The 20094-nt window shown below is 36.7% G+C and overlaps 2 protein-coding genes and 1 pseudogene across 6 annotated transcripts; 1 reads left to right on the top strand and 2 right to left on the bottom strand.

Moving 5' to 3' along the window:
- Window positions 1-686: 686 nt before the first annotated feature.
- On the bottom strand, window positions 687-8799 carry LOC111798349 (peptidyl-prolyl cis-trans isomerase CYP95-like). 5 transcript variants are annotated; one of them, XM_023681432.1, is made up of 16 exons: window positions 8688-8799; window positions 7440-7566; window positions 7186-7240; window positions 6609-6697; window positions 6300-6324; window positions 5441-5479; window positions 4854-4920; window positions 4396-4513; window positions 4070-4197; window positions 3535-3892; window positions 2941-3059; window positions 2623-2818; window positions 2349-2539; window positions 1691-2312; window positions 1496-1564; window positions 687-1263 (listed from the first exon to the last, which is right to left on the bottom strand). In XM_023681432.1, the coding sequence occupies exons 2-16, from the start codon at window positions 7481-7483 to the stop codon at window positions 939-941; spliced, it is 2445 nt and encodes an 814-aa protein (XP_023537200.1). In that variant the 5' UTR covers window positions 7484-7566; window positions 8688-8799; the 3' UTR covers window positions 687-938. The 5 variants fall into 5 exon arrangements, with proteins under 5 accessions (XP_023537200.1, XP_023537195.1, XP_023537197.1 ...); XM_023681427.1 differs by having other exon boundaries at window positions 1691-2539; XM_023681429.1 differs by lacking the exon at window positions 8688-8799 and adding an exon at window positions 8576-8674 and having other exon boundaries at window positions 1691-2539.
- A 1529-nt stretch (window positions 8800-10328) lies between these two features.
- Window positions 10329-16526, top strand: LOC111798760 (annotated as a pseudogene).
- LOC111799117 (GTP-binding nuclear protein Ran-3-like) lies at window positions 16493-19598 on the bottom strand. The gene is made up of 8 exons (XM_023682524.1): window positions 19480-19598; window positions 19320-19389; window positions 18902-18958; window positions 18683-18800; window positions 17857-17946; window positions 17339-17518; window positions 17139-17216; window positions 16493-16776 (listed from the first exon to the last, which is right to left on the bottom strand). Exons 1-8 carry the CDS (start codon window positions 19480-19482, stop codon window positions 16707-16709), a joined length of 666 nt encoding a protein of 221 aa, XP_023538292.1. The 5' UTR covers window positions 19483-19598; the 3' UTR covers window positions 16493-16706.
- Between the last annotated feature and the right edge of the window lie 496 nt (window positions 19599-20094).

Raw genomic sequence — 20094 nt, 5'->3', positions numbered from 1 at the left:
ATTTAATAGAGTCGGAGAATGAGTCATCTTTATCCTTGACTCCATTTAAATAATAGGGAGAAATCTATTTACGTTTCTCATTCTCCATGTAAATCTAGATTCACATGTTTCTATGACCTTGTCACAATCGCACTTTTTCTATGACCTTGTCACAATCGCACAATCGCACTTTGATAAAGTCGGACTTGCGATGGTGCGACACTTACTTCATAGCAACAAGTGAGTTAAGCCTATTCTATTCATTCTTGTGTCGCCTACGGCCAAGCGATGTATGCTCGAGCCTCTGACCTCAGTTAAAGAAGAAAAATTTAAGAAAACGAGGTAAAGAGATTTCAAAAGAAAGTTTCGAAAGCAAGATTTAAGAAATTAAAATTAATGTTATATGAGTAAGCAAAAGGCAAAAATAACGACTTACTGCATATAACTATCGCGTAGGGAGGAGGGACATTTGCAACCCTTGTTTCAAGGCCGTCACAATTGAAATATAAACATAAAAAGCCTAGCATGTGATGTAGACGGAGCCTAAGCGCTAAAAATTTATTTAAAATATAAAAGGTCCAGTTCGTCATAACTTCTCTAAGAAAGGAATTGCCCCTTAAAGTGATTGATATCTCTCCGAAGTTAAATGAAGAAACATTTGAAACGGGTGAACTACACCAACTGAAAACTTCAGGTAAGCAACAACATTGTAGCAACTAGAATCTTCGGATTTTAATCTAACATGAGATATCGAAGCAAACATACAAACACTGTCTGAATACCTAATAAAAACACGATCCAAGATGATAATATTATTCACTTAATATCCTACGAAGCATACTCTGGTACAGATCTAAGCCGGATTTAATAATAATAATACAACGCCTAAATTCATTTCGGATAGTCTCCACGAAAACGAGTTTTTTTTGTCTTTCGAGCTCGAACCCTTTTTTTTTTTTTCACCTATCTGAATCTGGAGATCCATCACCGTAAGAGACCAGACCCTTCTTCCCATCTGGGCTACCAGAAGGTGATGACCTGGACCGATCTCTGCTACTCCTTCTGGGGGATGGCGAGTCAGCAGGGGACCTTGATTTCGATGGGGATCTGCTCCTTGAAGGAGATTTCCGCCCAACTACTCTAGGAGACACACGAGACCTGGATCTCTCGACTGGGGAACGGCTCCGAATTGGGGTTCGGCTACGGCTATAACGTCGACTACGACGACTGCGGTAACGAGGACTACGGGATGCAGAGGGAGTCCTGCTTCTTCTGTTTCTGTATCTGTATAAACGAGAAGTTGCTAAGCGACTTAAATTCGAAACATTCTGGCTAGACCATAGGCATTTGTGATTGTCTAAGAGTTGAGGCTTTATGTTGGACATGTGTTTAATGTGATATTGCCTCAAGATTGGAATAGAAATATAATGTGATTTTGAATCGAATCGGAACACTTCAGTGCAAGTGAATAGATTTAATTCTGAACGTTAATAGTGAAATAGTCGAGATAGCTAACCTTAACGGAGACCTTCCTCTAGGAGGGCTTCGATAACGCCTAGGAGAATACCTTCTGTAACTTGAATATCTAGTAACACAAGCAAGCACTTAAAAGATCAATTCTCTGAAAACTAAACAAAGAAGCATGGAAAAACTGGGAGTGTGACCTTAAACGAACTGAACATTGATTAGAAAAGAAAAAAACGCAGCTCACCTGTCACGTTCACCTCTTCCACTGTAACGGTATGACCTGACAGGAGACTTTGAGGGTGTTCTGTACCTTCGAGCAAATGAATATCGCTCACTAAAACCACGGCCCCTCCTGATGCGCTTTGGAGACCCTTCTGGAGAAACACTTCTTGATGCACTTCTACCTCTATCAGAAACTGGTGACTTTGGCCTTCGGATGGGACTAGGACTCCTAGAGTAGCTCCTTCGATTCCTAACTGGTGCTCGAGGACTTTGGCTGATACTTCTCCTAGAAGGCGCCCTACCTGAGCTTCTGCTCAAGCTCTGACGAGAGGACCTTACTGGACTTCTGCTTGCACTTCTGGAAACTCTTGCAGGACTCCTACTAATTGATTTCCTAGAGGCTCTTCTAGGTGGACTCCTGCTTGGACTTCTATGTGGATTGGATCTCAAGGGGCTTCTGCTGACACCTCTCTGAGACCTGGTTCGTAATGGGGGGCTTCTACTGATACTCCTACCTTTCCTTACCCTATCTGGGCTCCTGCTAATACTTCTACCTGGGCTCATGCTACCATTTCTAACAGGACTTCTGCTGATGCTTCTACTACCATTTCGAACAGGACTTCTGCTGGCGCTCCTGCTACTATTTCGAACAGGACTTCTGCTGGCGCTCCTGCTACTATTTCGAACAGGACTTCTGCTGACGCTCTTGCTCTTGCTCTTGCTTCTGCTCCTGCTCCTCAATTGTGCCTGAGGGCTTCGACTCCTGCTCATACTTCGTTTCAGGCTAACACTACGGCTCTTGCTGCGACTCTTCCTTGGACTAATGCTCATACTCTTACTCATCGTCCTTCTAGGACTAATGCTTCGACTCCTGCTCATCAACTTTTAATAAAATACCAGATCTGTAACGATTTGCAAAGATTAACTGAGGTGTGACAAGAATGGAGAGTGGACCTAGATTTTCCAGGGTGGTCGTCTAGAACATCAGGTTGTCTTTCTGAGCTTTTGTCAGATTTAGAATCCACCGCAGCAACGCCATTGCGGCTTCGCTCACCATTCTCCTTCGGGGATCCGTCTGCATCCTTTTCCGCCAAATCTGCCTCTCCTCTTCTTCTATGGCGGGTATCTGAGACTTGAGGTACATCTTCAGCTACAGGGCATCATAAAAAAAACAAAATGCACGCAATCAAATGGTGATTGGGAAAAATTATAGATGAGTTAGAGAACCGCTCATCATCATAATTTACCAAGGTCAAGGATAATAAAAATTACCAGCTTTCACTGACAAGCCTTGACGGTTTAGATCTTTCCCTTGAACATCTAGGCCATCTTGCTCAGAAGTGCTTCTGCTTTTGCTATCACTTTCAGTATCAGTAAGACTGTCCAAGTCCCTTATAATGAGAAGAACAGAGTATCAAGTAATGGCCATATTAAACAAGAATCAACTGAGAAAAAAAAAATTAACTACAAAGGAAATTGGAAGTACTAGCAAAGGCATAACAAAATTCACGTCCCGATAGTAGCCAACCACAATTAATAATTTCTTTCAGATTCAATTAAACCCTTTTTTCCAGTTACGGACTTTTTTCAAAACTGCATTCATTCTAATTTAGCTCAAAAGCCCCCTGAAAATGCCCTACACGCAAGAAAATCCATGTTAAAAAAAATCGACGTGTAACGAACTATAGCAAGATCAAACATTTCCAAGCCACCACCACCATCCCAATACCCAAAAAAAAAAAAAAAAGACAGAACTCCGCAAATTCTTCATAGAACTGAAAGTATATATCCAATAAAAGGCATAATATTCTCTTAAAGAAACAAATAACAAATAAAGATGTACTTTTAAGTCGTAGTATCAAGAACCTTTTAGATTTTCTCTTCGACTTCTTATCATGCTTCCGTCTCTTTCTGTCCCGTTTTTTATCCTTTCTTCTCCCACGCCTATATTTGCCTCTCTTAGAAGTCCTCTTTCTCTTTCTAGACCTGTCATCACTTGAAGAACTTTCAGAAGATGACGACGACAAATCGGTGTCAGTATCACTCTCAGAGTCATAGTCTAATTCTGAATCGGAAGAACTATCCGACTCAGACGTGTGGTATCTTCTCTTCCTCCTCTTCCTCTCCCTTGGTTTTTTCTGCTTTCCTCGTCTCTTTTCATCATGACTATCATCGTCTGAAGAAGCAGTCTTTCCTGTCTTCATTTTATTCACCTTTCTTTTTTCTGTATTTAAAATGGAAAAATTAATGATTGTCCACGTACTTAAGCTCATAGAACGGAAAAGAACAGACCTACAAAACTGTCAACTAACTACAAGCTAGGGTCACAAATTACCATGCAAGAAATAATTCATGTTAATAAAACAAACAATAACTTATCAATATATTTAGTAACCCCTACCCTCGTTAAATTCGCCACAATTGACAATTTTCACCGTAACAGTTGGAACGCCATCTTCTACATCCACGCTTTCTATCTTTTTCAGTACATCAAAACCTTGGACAAGCTTTCCAAATACTACATGCTTCCTAAAAGAGAAGGGAAGGAGGGAGGGTTTGGGAATGAGAGATGAAGTCCAAGTAAATAATATAATGACTTTGATATACATCAAGCTTATATACACATCCCTAGGATATGCACGATAGTATCAAGAAACAATTATAAGGAATAAGGATATATATTCACAATGGTATCTAACAAATAAGCGGAATACTGCATTAACAAACCTGTCAAGATGGCTATTAGCCTTAAATGTGATAAGAAAATGCGAGCCTAAAGTGTCCCGGTCAGCAATTGACATTGATAGAAGACCAGGTCCATCATGTTTTAATCGAGGAGGTTCATCTGTAACAATCTCAAACATTTGTTACCCCTCAATTTATCAAAATAGTCTACGCATGAAAACTCTTTTAATAGCTTGCAAAAACTAGAACCAATTGTCCAGAAAACAATATTAGAACAAACAGATGCATCTCAAAATCTATAAAACTAAGCATGAGATGTACACTCGAAGTAAGCCACCCAGCAATAGCCACAATACAGGTATAGCACCAGACAATGCTAACCTATACCATTAAATTAAAACAGGTGCATTAAAATTGTATAATGTTAAGAAACAAGAGAACATATCACATGGAGAAGTTCTTCTGTAAAATGTCTGTAAAAGAATAAAGCAGTAATGTACTTGGATGAAAAGGAACCCTATCAATGTAGGGGAAGAACCTCATGGAAAACAAGTGGGACTCCGTGACCTGCATTTTCTTATTTAACAAAATATTTTCTATCATGAGAATGAAATGAGTCTATATTAACTTTACAGATATAGCATACCAAAGAAATCGATACAGCCACTAAAATTTTCATTATACCCACAGCCCCATGCTATTATATGTCGAGCAAGCAAACTAAGAAAGAAATTGGATGGCAAAGGAGCAGTATCACAAATCACATGATAAAAAATCACAGCCACCAAAAGTTTACAACCACGCTCCCCATATTGTCAATAATAAAACTTGAAAATGAACCATTTTTTTTTTTTTTTACTTGAGCTGAAAAAACAAATAGGATATTTTCCTCTCTCGAACTCAAAATTTGAAGATTATTCACGCTGGGACAAGACATGAAAAATTCAGTGCCCATTTCAACAAACAACAGGCTTCTTGTCCCTTACCAATCCATGCATTAACTCAATAGTTACATACAAGCTAAACAAAAACGTATTAAAAGTTCATTCAGAAAAGCATAAAAATATTTCTAAAAATGCAAATTCACCTGGAAATTTTCCACCATATATGCTCTCTCCAACAGTACCTGAGTAAGATAAGAGAAGGGAATATCAACATCATCCAGAACAGTCCATACAAGTTGATATTGTCCCACAGGTCACATTTTCTTGTAACTTCTATATAATAGCATAGACAATATTCAAACAACTTGTCAAAGATACCACACTGTTGTAGCTCCCAAGGAAGATGTAGTTATCAGATGTCCAGCATATCAATTCACTTGATACGCACAAGATTTCTCAAGAAATAGAAATAAAATAAAATCTAATTTCAAACTGTAAGGCCCAGAAAAGGGTGCCATATTCAAAAAGGAAGTTTAGTTGCTTGTTACAATTCTTTGATACAGACAAAAATACCCTCAGTCATAGGATAGGTTGGCCCCTCGATAATTAATCAACTATCTACTAACAATCATGCACATAACACAAGCATAAGCAACCGAGTAAAAAGTGTAATAATGAACCATTCAAAATAAGCTAAACCAATGATTTTTTAAAATTTAATTCTTTCCTCAAGCTCCAAGTTACAATAACTCCACAACTATTGTAGTTTAAAAGCAGCCACCTGAATGAACTGAACACAGAAAAGCAACCAATAGGCATAAAATAATTGTAATCCTTCAACAATAATATCCATTTTACTTAACGAGCAAGCACAATTTCAAAATAACTACCTAAAAAGGGCATTACCAATTTCAAAGATTGTTAGGGCATCTCTACCCAATTACAGAGTCAATGAGTTCATTGCTGTAGCATTAAAATACATGTGAAAAAAATAAGAACAGTAAACATAACTTCAACAGACAATAAAATGAAAAAAATGAACAAGCCAAAGAAAATGCATACCATCTCGTTTGACAAAATCTCCAGCCTGGAAAGATATGGAAAATAACCATTAATTCATGTTAAAGAAAGAATATAACATTTCTACAAACTACTTGGTTTACGATGGACAACTTAACAAGTACAACCTTAAAACTACATCACAAGAAAAGGATTCTTGACCGTCAGCCCTGTAGCCTACAGCATAAACAAGGGTAACTGACTAAAAGACAGACCACTTCTTAGGCACATTCAGCTAGAAAACATGGCATTCAAGCCAATATAAAAACCGTTATATTAGGGCTAATGGCCATCCATATGTAGACAACATACCTGTGCCATGGAGCCTTTAATAATCCGATGAAAAAAAGATGCCTTGTAATGTAGTGGTCTTCCAGTTTTGGGACCAATGCCTTTCTCTCCTGCAAATAAAACAAAATATCAGAAAATAAAACCAAGTTAAAAATATCAGTAATACAAAATTACATAAATAGTTATAAAGGAGTCAGGAATGTTGTTCACCATAATAGTTCGATAAAATTAAAAACATTATATGGTCAAGCTGGTATCACCAACATTAGTAATTCAATAATAAATCAGAAGTAAGAAAATGAAGATTGCTAATCTAACAGATAAGGGAAAAAAATCAGAAAAATCCAGAAAGATCTTGCAGGAAATCTTGCTGGATTTTCTCTCCCCTACCAAATCACTCCCTCCTTGCCGATACATTTTCATTTCCCTGTCCCTTACCAAATCAGGACATCTTACAAATAAGATGTTATTGCCCAACACTACCAACATTATATTCTGCAGCCTGATAATTAATTAATGATTGAAATAATATGAACAAACAAAAATATAGTGTTTGCATGAAAAATTAAAAAGCATTGATATTTGGCATAAGATCTACCTGTACACAGAGCACGAAAATTCTCGGCTGTTTTTGGAGTGTGGTCATAAAAAAGCTGAAAAAAATCAGGCACAAGAAAGAAAAAATTAAATACCAAATCTTGCAAAAACAACCATGTAGAAAAAAGAAAAAAAAAACTGACCACACTGGAAAAGCTAACACTTTCTTCTATTAACAGAGGCTGAAATAATTATCGTGCAAACAAGAGCCAAGTACTTAACCCATATATTTGACTGGTGTAAATAGGAAAATACCTCAAAAACCATTTTTTCCCTTGGGTCTCCGTCAATTGAGACATCCAGAAAAACCAAAGGATTCTTCTTCTTCGTCATTTTCTACCTTCTCTTCCTTTAGCTTCAAATTTGCACTACAATCATATACCTGATTTGAGGAGTTGAATGCAAGTCAACACCATACCATGCTAATTGAGAAATAAATATCTGAGTAAATGGAGGAGAGAAACGAAAAGGAAGAAGAAAAAGTGAAGTGTATAGCGGTGAGAGAAAGGGGTGACTGCTTTAATTAAGAAATGGAGGAATAAAAATAAAAAATAAAAAGAGGTGGACCAGTTTCTCATGAGTCATACAATACTGATAATAACTATAAACTAAATAGCTTATCCTGCACAGTAACATAGAGCCTCTGATGGTTTAGGGGACCATATTAGAATAGACAAAAAGTTCAAAAACCAAAACAGGGTTTAATTCTGATATTACGTACTTCATTCCTTATTTTCTTTCCAATCCTTACCAATGGTTCTTTTCCTAGCAACCATCAACATGGACATTTCCATCCCAAGTCGGACCATGTTTCGTGAGAGTAGATAAATGAGCAAAACATAATTTATACAGCCAACCGGAATTAGCTTACAAAATAGCTATGATCACTTAGACAATTAAATTACCATCGCATAAGGAAGGGAAAAAGGCTAAAATTGTCGAATTCGAGCAGGATGAAGAATAATTTGACTAAGTTGATTTTGCAAAATGATTCATGACAGAACCTCAAAACGAAATCAAGAAGAAAATATTTACCAAACTTGAAGCAAATAAAGAGCAGCCATCCATCAAAGTGAAAACGACGCAAAACATTCACATAAATATTCTATATGCTCCCTTACAAGAACCAAATCAACCAATGACTAAATTTCAGTACCCAATGACTATAAGATAAATCAATATACCACATACTGAAATAGCATCAAATTTCAGTGCAAAACCTTAAACCCTAAATAGATTTGATATTCTACATACGAAAACATGCAGATAAACAGTACTAATCGTTCAAGCTACAGATTAAATGAACTTTAATCAGTTAATGAAATACAGTTTAAGCATACAGCCTGATGCATACAAAATACTAAAATTGAAGGGCCGAACAATAAACTCTCCCCGGCCAAAATGAAAAACAGTTCGAGATAGTTAAGAAAAACACAGATCAACGAACAATCGCAAACAAACGTCAACAGGTTACAGATTGAAATGTGGGAACCCTAGAGTCACCTGATAAACGCAGAACCACGGAATAAAGTGAACCCCAGATGAGAGTGAAGCCTCGTAGAGGTGGACGTAAGTGTAGGTTAATATAGAAGAGGGTCGAGATGCTTGCACTGAGTTCCTCCTTTTCTAATGGATTAGGCTTTGGTTTCAGGTGAAGCGACCCAGTGGTAGAATACGAATTCATTGCTTTTGGGCTTTTGGGCTTATAAAAATGGGCTTTCTGTATTTTCCGGCCCATTTTTTAAAATATAAATAAAATACAATTTATAAAAGAGTCATAATTATATTGTTTTTACCTATTTTTACCTGGAGGTATTCATTCAATGAATAGATATCGTATTCAGATGAGTGTGATTCTAACCATATGATGGTTAAAAATGCTTAAAATAATTTACTGTTACTATGTTATGTGACTTTCAAAAAAATATTGTATGATGCATGTCAACGAGGAAAAAAACATGTTTAAAGAACATCGCTCGTATAAGTACTTCAAGGCAGATAACTAAAGTGGTCGTGTCGTAGAATATGCAATGAATGTTGAGGCTATTAGACGTCGAATTTGAATTCCAAAACTTATATCAAATATTTTGCATGAGTCGTTACATTTAGTATTAGAGTGGAATCTCTCTCAGTAAAATATAGTTAAAGAACGAATCAACAGGAAAATTAGTCGGCATGTGCTCCTAGTAGTAGATGAGTGGTGCATGGATAAATTGATAACACATTTAGAGATGTCCACGAGATGTGACGAAGATGGGGAAGATCGTCTGTTTCGTTTTCCATCTGTGTAAAAATTTCCATTTATTATTTTAGAGATTTTCCACGGGAAATTTGCGAATATTAGATAATATAATACCCATCATCGATCTCATTCTCTGCCCACTCCCTCCCCGTCCAAACGAAGAATCTCTGCTCATTTAGGATGGGTTCCCATAGGCTTCAGCTTGGTAAATGAAATAAACATCAATAACCATATCAAAGTGATCAAAGTGATAGTAATGATACGACGATTTCAAAAACTAAACATGTTTGATTTAGAGTAATTATATGTTTGGTGACTTTATATGCATTTTTTACGAAACACCTGAGTCGTAAAAAAAATAAGTCGAAAATGACCTATATTTGTTTATGGCGTAATATTTGCTCTCAAAAGCACGTATATATTTTTGTTGGAATACTATCTCCATTGGTACGATGACTTTTTGAGAAGCCCAAACCAAATACATGAGAGTTTATACTCAAAGTAGACAATATCATATCATTGTGGAGAGTCGTGTTGATCTAGCATGATATCAGAGTCATGCCCTGCCTCAAATGTCGACCAAAGGACTCCAAAAGGAAAGAAATAGACCTAGTAAAAAACGGCTAAGACTCCAAAAGAAAAAGAGTCGAACCTCAATTAAGGAGAGACATATTTTGTTTGAAGAGAAGTGTTGAAATACTATCTCTATTGATACAAGGCCTTTTAGGAAGTCCAAAGCAAAGTCAACCTTCTGACTTAAAAATATAAGTGATAATTAGTGTGAAACTATACACAATTATAAATAGTTGTACAGTGACATCTTTAAATCGCCCGCGCGCGCGCACATGTATGTATGTATATATATATATATCTCAAACAAAGTAGGTTTGAAAACGCGGAGATATAGCATTTTTCCAAATAAAATGTCTCACCATCTACGGGAGCCCGAGCCTGACCATTTAGCGCAGGACGAGCAAAGTTACCAGACGTAAATGGAGAAGGCATTTCCAAAGCAGGAAGACGAACATTGGAGAGTCCTTGAATTCTTCAGCGGCATTGGTGGCATGGTACTGTTTTCGCCTATGTTTCTCTCTGTATCCTTCTCGATCTCAGGCGCATATTCTTACAGAGGCTTTGTTTGCGATTTCAATTATAACAGAGATACTCTCTACTGAGTGCTGGAGTCGATGCGGAAGTAGTACAAGCTTTTGATATCAACGATAAAGCAAACGACGTTTACGAGCATAATTTCGGCGATCGTCCGCATCAGGTACGATAGAATCATCTTCTTCTTATTGCTTTCTACCGTATGAATAAGTATTCGGTGCTTCTCAATGAAAACATTGAAACTAGTTTTCCTTCAAAATCGAATGCAAATTCTCTTCAGTTGTTGTTTAAGTAGATTGAATTTGAGGCTGTTGAATGCTGTAGCCAAGCTTATTTAATTAGTGAGGAACTACCTCCTGGATGCAAATTCTCTTCAGTTGTGGTTTAAGTAGATTGAATTTGAGGCTGTTGAATGTTGTAGCCAAGCCTATTTAATTAGTGAGGAACTACCTCCTGGATACTGATGCACGTATGGTTTGATAAGCTTTCAATTTACAGCTAGTACGAATTCACGATGTAAGCGGACAGTAGATAGGTACATAAACTGTTTTTGTTGGAGTATCTGATTCAAATGACTGGCGGTGTAGACATTCTTTTGAACTGCCAAAGTAAAAGCGATCTACAATCTTCTCAACATCGTCTTTTTCTTATTATTTTTTGTTTCGAGAGCGATTATGTTGCTTGTCCATCGCAGGAGTAAAGTTTTGCTGCTTTTCAATACAGATAACGGAACTATTTTGTTCATTCAGAATTGAGATGCCAATTCTTTTCTATCGAGGAATAAGTAGATTGAATTTGAAGTTATTGAATGTTGAAACATAGCTTATCTATTTCGTTGGAAATTACATACCTCTGACCGATGGACGTCTTTGTTAAGTGATTAGATTGCAATTTGAAGCTCGTATGAACTCTCAACGTAGTGGAGAACAAGGTAGTTATATGACGTATTTTTGTTGGAATCTCTCATTCAAAAGATTAGCGTAGTGAGTTTTTTCTTTCATCGAATAGTCAAACCAAAAGCGTCATGCAATTTAGGAATATGTAACAGCTCATTCATAGCTTCCTTTGCATAGGAGAGTCATTTTTTTCTTAATAGTTATGGTCAAAGCAATCCTACGTGCTTGGTCGAAGACTCGGAAAGCAAAAGAGAGCTACAAGAAAGAGGCAGAACTGGAGTCTAAAAAACGAATCATGGAGAGACCTTGAATTCTGCAGTGTTATTGATGGCATGCTAGCTCGCATTTGAATGAGATTACCCAGTCTGGTTTCCTTAGTCCTTGGATCTGTCATCTAATTTGGAGTCTGGACGTTTAGGATACTAAAGTAATTCTTATATTTTGCATGCATAGCTTCCTATGGATAGGAGTGTCAGCCTTTTCTTTTCGGTTAGTTATGGTGAAAAATAACCTATATGCTTGGTTGAGCTACAGAAAGAAAAGAGCGCTACAGGAAAGACTCAAAACTAGAGCCTAAAAAATGTACCATGGAGAGTCCTTGAATTCTTCAGCAACATCGGTTGCATGGTCGGTCTCATTTGAATTCTCATTTTTCCCAACTATATAGGTCTGGCATACTTTGTCCTTGGATCTGTTATCTTATTTGGAGTTTAGTCGTCTAGGATGCTGAAGAAATTCTTATATTTAATGTCCATATTGGTCATTACACGTTAGACACCTCATTTTGTGTATCATTTTTGTTAGAATTGCACAACAACACACAATACTAGCTAGAGGTTTATACTGCTGACTTTAAGCATGTATAGTAATAGAGAAGACAGAGAATGCAGAAAGTATTGCAGGTATATATACGGTTCAGTTTATTCTAGATATAACCATCTACTATATATATAATTATCTACCATATATATAGCTTTACCGGATATAGTTTTTTACTATATATAATTGTTTACTATAGAGCTATAAATAATCTGCTGACTTCACAAGCAGACTTCATAACCTTTTCCATGGTAAAAGCATGAGCGGAAGATGATGCAAAAATGGATGTTCTCACCTAATCTCTAGAATCAATCACACATTCAAAGGCCAAATAACTATAACTAGCTTTCGATTCTCAGATACAAACAAAAAACGTACTTAAATAAGGAAGATCAAGGAGGGGAAAATGGTATGAAGTTCTACTCCAAAGTGTTTGATGAAACTACAATAAGAAAATGTGGAGCTTTATTTTAAATAGGAATTTATTATTGTAATTTTTTCTGCTAAGCCATTTTTATTTTAGGTCCTTTTGTTTTGGCCATTGTAATTTAGATTCTTATTTTATTTCTTTTAAGTTATTTGTAACATCACACTTGGGGATAAAATACTATGTTAGCNAAAAAAAAAAAAAAAAAAAAAAAAAAAAAAAAAAAAAAAAAAAAAAAAAAATTAGGTTTAAATGATGTGCATGGGGCGTTGGACATTTTTGGAATGATTTTACTGCAAATTGCACTTTGATGATTGAGAGTGAGAGTTCATTGTCGTCTTTGCAATTATTGATTTAGAGTTGCATGCTTAAACGTTCAAGTAGGTTTGATGAACCAGCTTAAATGTCCATTGGAACAGTTGATGTACTGATACTGGATACATTCTTACGTATTTTATACACACACCATGGCTTGGTTTACAATCCTTTCCTTAGAACAACCATTTTATGCTTGTACATCGTGCATGTTATAAATTGGAAAGTGGATAATTGTGCACCATATAATTAGGTCTACAGAAGCATTCCAGCGATGCTCGGGCATTTTCATTCCTCAAAATTCTTGTGAGTTGATGCTACAAACATCAAGGCCACCAGTAATGTTATTCATGGAAAATGTTGTTGGATTTGAGGTATGTTTCTTGATCTTATCTGTGTGCTGGAACTTGTTTGACTGATTCATCATAATACTTTAGATGCTTTCCTCTTTGTTGCAGACATCTGACACACATACAAAAATGGTTGATATATTGGAAAAAGCTGATTTTTCTAGGCAGGAGTTCATTTTAAGCCCAATGCATTTTGGTGTTCCATATTCCAGACCACGATACTTCTGGGTAGCATACTTCTCTCACTTCCTTTTCTCTCCATTCTTACCCTTCTTGTTATTGTTAAACAGTTTCCTTCCCATTTAATTTCACCAATATCACAATTTGATTGATGTTTGAAATTTTTTTGTGGAGTTTTTGATGTCATTAAAAAACATTGAAATGGCCGTGTAGTTTCACCTTCTGTCTTTGATGATTTATACTTTCAACATTACGTAATGGCCGTGTAGGATGCTCCATAAAAGGCATAACAACCCAAGTTCTGTTTAAAGCCACTCGGTTTTTAGGTACAAAATAGTCATAGAAATCCTACATCAATTGGAGAAAGGAACTAAAGCTAGTGAGAACGTTGGGTCTCGAAGCGGGTGGATTGTGAGATCCCACATCGATTGGAGAGGGGAACGGTGCCAGTGAGAACGCTAGGCCTCGAAGGGAGTGGATCTTTAGATCCCACATCGGTTGGAGAGGAGAACGAAACATTCTTTATAAGGGTGTGAAAATCTCTCCCTAGTAGACGCAGTTTAAAAACCTTGAAGGGAAGTTCGAAAGGAAAAATCCAAAAAAGAGAATATCTGCCGGGGTTGAGCTTTAGCTTTGACTGTTATACATCATCTCTCACAACAAAAGGACTAAGGCATTTTTTTTCAGATTCCTGTGGATGTGACATCATAACTTCATCATGAGTTCTCTCATCAATCTAATTGTATTTCTTTCAAATTCATTTTGCACGTGAAATTATGGCATTGTCATGCAGCTGTACAACATCGAACATATATATTAAAAAAAGAAACCCGATTTACACTTGTGAACTGAAGTTTCATGTCATCATATGGATTTACCTTATTATTTATCTGTGCATTGTGTGTTTCAAGGTAGATATTATCATTCGTTTCTAAATATAATTTTAGATCATTGGCTACTATAAAAAGAGGGCTTTCTTACATAACCTAAGCTGTAGGTTCCAAATTTGAATGACATTCTTCTACTTTTGCAGGCTAAAAGGAGGCCTTTATCCTTTCAAAGGAAATTATACAATAATCAACCTCTTTGGCGTCCCAGTCCATTACTCGAGATTGATGTTGACTTAGAAACCATTAAGAATCGTGGATCAGAAGCGGCTTCTGATAAGTTGCTGCTCTCATGCGAGCCAATACGTAGGTTTCTTGACAAATCCAACCATCAGAGTGTGTTAGTTTTTCTGATTCCAATAGTATTCATAGAGAGGGTGCATTGGAGCATACCAAGGATGCGACGAGCACGACAATGGATCTTTTGATCACTATCTCGTCTCATCTAGTTTGATAGACAGATGGGGCAGTGTTATGGGTATGATGTTGTCCTCTTTGGACTTTCCTTTTCGGACTTCCCCTCAAGGTTTTTAAAACGCATCTGCTAGAGGGAGTTTCCACACTCTTATAAAGAATCCTTCGTTCTTTTTCCCAACCGATGTGGGATCTCACATCTATCATATGATCAGTATTGTCTCATCACCACAACTCACTGCTGACCATGGATTAGATTCTTAAGAGAGAGTTCAGATATCGTATGTCCTGATTCAAGGCGATGCTGTTGTTTTACAAAAAGCTACTACCGATACGTGAAGGGCACCGGCTCACTTTTGGCACCTTTTAAGGTAAAATTTTATCCTTAGCCATGATTTTTTTACTATGTGGTTGGTGGTGCAATAGAGCTAATTTTTCCTGAACCTGGAAATGAAGCATGATCCAAACTTGATGCTGTATGTTAAGTAGTAAACACCAATCGTCTATTGTTATCATATTTAGATGTCATTTTTTGTTTAAAACGCAATGCAGGCGGAAATGGTGGATAAGGCTCATTCTCTGAAAGAGGGGACGCTCAGATATTGTACACCTAGAGAGGTGCATGATGATTTTATATTAAGATAGTTCTTTATTATATCTCATTTTCAAGCTGATGACGTTCATTAATCCGTAGCTTTTTTTAATGATAAATATTAGGTTGCTAACTTGCATCCCTTTCCGGAAGATTTTCAATTTCCACAGCATGTTGGCCTTAGGCAACGGTATGTATCTTCGTTCTTTTAACACAATTTCTTTCGTATACTTTTCACCTCTTATATTAATGTTTGAATTCTTAACTAAACTACAAAAATAGAAACAAAAAGTTCAAAAACTATTTAAAAAAAAAAAATTAAAACTGACATTTCATCTATCCAATTTTATTCTATTAAAATTAAAATGATTCGACATTAAAAACAAGATAAGTAAATGGAGAATAGAATGATTCTAGATGGGATTAAACCGCTTCCTAATCTTGGATCCCAGAAAATATTCATCTTCCTGGCCTTTAATACTATAAAAATTCCAAATTCCTTTTCTGGTTCTTATTTTGAAATAATAAAATAAGTAATTATTCTTGATTTTTTCGTCATTTTTTATTTATTGATTTGTTCTATAAATTTAGTTTGAATTTTAAGAACACTAAAAAAAGAAAAGGTAGAATTTACAAGTTTAATTAAACCAAATAGACATCTGTAGCCGATTAATACCTTGCCCTGCCTTTAAGCAGTTTTGAGATTTTATCGATGATTCTCGCCAACTTTTTCAACTGTTCAAAATTGCCAAATATATAATAGAAAAATGTTTAATATCATATTTTGCCTTGGGTTTTTCTTTGCAGCTATGCATTAAAAGGGAACAGTTTGCGCATAGCCGTTGTTGCTCCCTTACTCAGATACCTCTTTGCGGTGCCATCTTGATTACATGCTTCCTTTTCTAAAGCCAAGACCACATCAGGGTTGGAACTATTATCATAAATTCAGAAAGGCACGAACAAGCATTGTTCTTTAGATATTTTGCACTTAAATGTAGCATCAAATTTTCTACTAAATTATCAAAACCATTTTAGCTGTCGGAGAGTATTGTTTTACCTATTTATTTGACAAGACAAAAACTGCTAATGGTATTCATTTATCAAAATTTAATCGATGGCAGTAGTAATATAACCAAACCTACTATGTCCAATTATATAGTGAATTACACAACCAAACAACCGACCTCAATAAAGAACCACATAGGTCGGCCTTCCAAACTCCAGAAAACCACAACCACAAACCACACCATAAAACCCTAAACAGCAAAGCCAAGTCGGTTGATATAAAGCGCTTCACTCAAAAGCATCGTCATCTTCATCAGGAAGAGGTTGTGCAGCAGCTTGTGCCAACTCTGCTTCGTGCCTAAAACACAAAAATAGTCATTAGTGAATGTCTAAACTACTCGACTAGACTTACTTCAAATATTCATACAAGTCGGTTGGGTAACCTAGAATTAGTCCAAGGTCATTATTCTCTCTAGGTATTTTATTATTTAAATTATTCTACCTAGATATTAGTCCAAGGTCAACCTAGAGTAACTCCTATGGATAGTCATTTCCCTTTCTAAGCTAGAAGATGGTAAGCACTATGGACTTGAAAGCCATGTCAGAACACACCCAAAACTCACATCAATAACCTAACTATATTGGCCAGCAAGATTCTAAGTGCAGGTGTGACGGAGGCACAGGTTTAAAAATATTTATCAGGTAATAGAGGTAACTTACTGTGCTTGTTCCGCCAAGTTAATTTCGACTTCAGGAGGAGCAAGGGCAGGTGATTCGACGAAGTGGAGCTCCGTATTCCTGCACGTTCCAATAAAAGACGAATTTGTTCGTCAAAGAGTCAACCGATGAGACTAATATGAAACTGATGGAAAGACCAACCAATACTATGCCAACCTAACAATAAAAACAACTGAACATACCCAGCAAGCTTTCTAGCAAGATACAAGAAAGGCTTCTCGAAGTTGTAATTACTCTTTGCAGAGATTTCGTAGTACTGGAGATTTTTCTTCCTGTGGAAGGTCACCTGCTTTGCTTTAACCTGTCTGTTTTTCACATCGACCTTGTTTCCACACAACACGATGGGTATGTTCTCACAAACCCTGGTAGGTACAGAGCAATGCCAAATTTATAACCAGCACAACACAATAGACGAATGTTAATTTATTTTTTCTTTTCTGTTTCGAAGTTCATTTTATTTTATATTTTTAACTTTGTTTTCATGCACTAATTATTTTCCTTCATTTTATACATCAAAAGTTAAACAATTGTACATATAGATAGCAACAAATCTCATTCTGTTGGTAACTATCTTTTTTCCCAAGAGGCCACTGGTGGGGAACCTCTTAAAAATGTCCTTGTAAGAAACACAAATTTCAAACTAACATAAAAAGCCAGAGTTTCAAAGTGTTTCAGAGCCTTTGGGTTAGAAACACAATACCTGCAGAGATCTCGGTGCCATGTTGGGACGTTTTTGTACGTTAAACGAGCAGTGACATCGAACATGATGATGGCACACTGTCCATGAATACTGAATTCCAAAAGAAAAAAAAGTACAAAGCAAGTAATAATTAATATAAATGTAGGACAGACATGGAAAATGAATCAATTAATCAAAGTCACAGTGCCTATCAAATTCTAAGAGAACTGAGGATAATTTGAAAACTACATTGTATCTATGTTCGAATGTATTGCGACAGTAAACAATAGATTCAACATTTCAGTCTACGATAAAAAATATTAAAAATACCATATGAAAAGGTTGATAAGATGAGAAATACTTTTGTTCTCCAGAGCTTGTGAGCATGCAAAGAGAAGTTAAAGCTGGACGCATAATATCATAGTAAAACAATGTCTTCGTCGCAATAGTTCAGTAACGGACTTGCAATATTTATACAAAATTTTAGAAGATGATCGCTTAGAACAAATCAAATCAAACCTAAAAGTGTTCATCAAACACTTGATCAATAAAGAACAAATGTAATTTTCTATAATATTTTTCCTCGTGTAACAAAATGAATAAAATTAGAAAAAAAATCAATTACATGATCTAAAGTATCAAAGAGCTAAGACTAAGTTATAAAGCATGCTTTCTATACAGAAGAGCAGATAGATGCTTAAGACTTCTGTACTAGTAAACCAGGTTGAACACAGCACAAATGAACAAACTACACGGAAGAACACCGCTTCAATAATACATACCAGCATATTCAGAGTAAATCATTGCCGTGATCAAAACACATTTGAAATTACACATGAACACTTACTAGTAACCATCTCTAAGTCCACCAAACTTCTCCTGACCAGCGGTGTCCCAGCAGTAAAACCTTATCTTTCCATAGTTCGTAAAGAAGTCCAGTGGATGAACTTCAACTCCGATTGTCGCTATACATAATCAAATCAGGACAAATATTAGTAGTGCTTCAACCTTACAAATATCATTTATTAAACGATGAGCAATAATCAACCACATAATTCATTCTTACGTTCATATTTCTTCTCGAACTCTCCAGTTATATGACGTTTAACAAAGGTTGTCTTCCCTGGATCAGGACACACTCCTCCGTTAGAGGTTAATAACATCATTGCAATAAACAAAAATTGTAAAAACAGTAAGGCATAGATCTAACAATCTCTAATCACACAATACACATGAAACATTGAAACGCCTTCCAACAGAAGCCTAGTCCAGTAACCTGTTTTGGCAACATCTCCGATCGAATTGATACGCTACGAACGGAGAAATAATACAAATTCTATTCCACTAAAGAAGACTGGATTCAGTAAAACCTGAGGAGCAGCATCATATAGTTCTAGTTCCTATAGCTATGCATGCAAAATACCATGGCAAATTGAGCATAAAAAGACATCAAGAAAACGAAACAGAAAAATCTATCTCCATACCTGTTCCACCGTCTCCGACTATTACAAGCTTGAAGCTAGGGTAATCTACGGTGGCCTGACTCGGCAGCGCCTGAGCGAAGGAATGAAACCAAAACTAAGTAGAAGCATCGAAAATGTCGAATACTAGACGGAAAGAGAAAGCAGAGAAAAGAAATCTTACCATTGAGAATGAGTATCTGCACCTGAGAATGAAGGAATGAAGAGAACTGCGTAGAAATTTAGATGAACAGAGGTCGGCAATGGAAAGCAGAACGCAAGCACAGTGTAAACGACGGTCGTGGGAGGCATTTTATACCCCGCGTGAAGGGAAGGGGTTCGACTTTTATTCGACGCGATTTTCTCCACCCTTGGATTGAACTCCCGCTTCAAAAGTCCGCTTGAATTTCAGCCCTACACGTGGCGACGATATTGTTGACGCGTGGAAAGTTGTATCATTTGGGCCTGGGCCTGGGCAGCCACCCGCCAAAATTGAGTCTGGACCAAGTAACTTGGGCTTTGAATTTTAACCTTTTTCCCCATTTTTAAACCCATCGTGCAAGCTCCCGAATTGTCTAAACCTCTTCCTAGCTAACGTGTTTTATAACTTTGAAGGGAAGTCCAAAAGGGAAAACCCAAAAATGACAATATCTACTAGCAGTGGGCTTGAGACTGTTACAAATGGTATCAGACTGGCGGTGTGCCATAGAGGAGGCTGAGCCTCGAAAGGGGTGGACACAAGGTGTTGTGTTAGCAAGGACGTTGGGCCTCGAAGGGGGTAGATTGGGAGGTCCCACCG

This window comes from Cucurbita pepo, chromosome LG07 (assembly GCF_002806865.2).
Source record: "Cucurbita pepo subsp. pepo cultivar mu-cu-16 chromosome LG07, ASM280686v2, whole genome shotgun sequence".
NCBI classification, from domain to species: domain Eukaryota; kingdom Viridiplantae; phylum Streptophyta; class Magnoliopsida; order Cucurbitales; family Cucurbitaceae; genus Cucurbita; species Cucurbita pepo.
The sequence above is the reverse complement of the archived record's forward strand: the minus strand, read 5'-3'. Positions and strand labels throughout refer to the sequence as shown.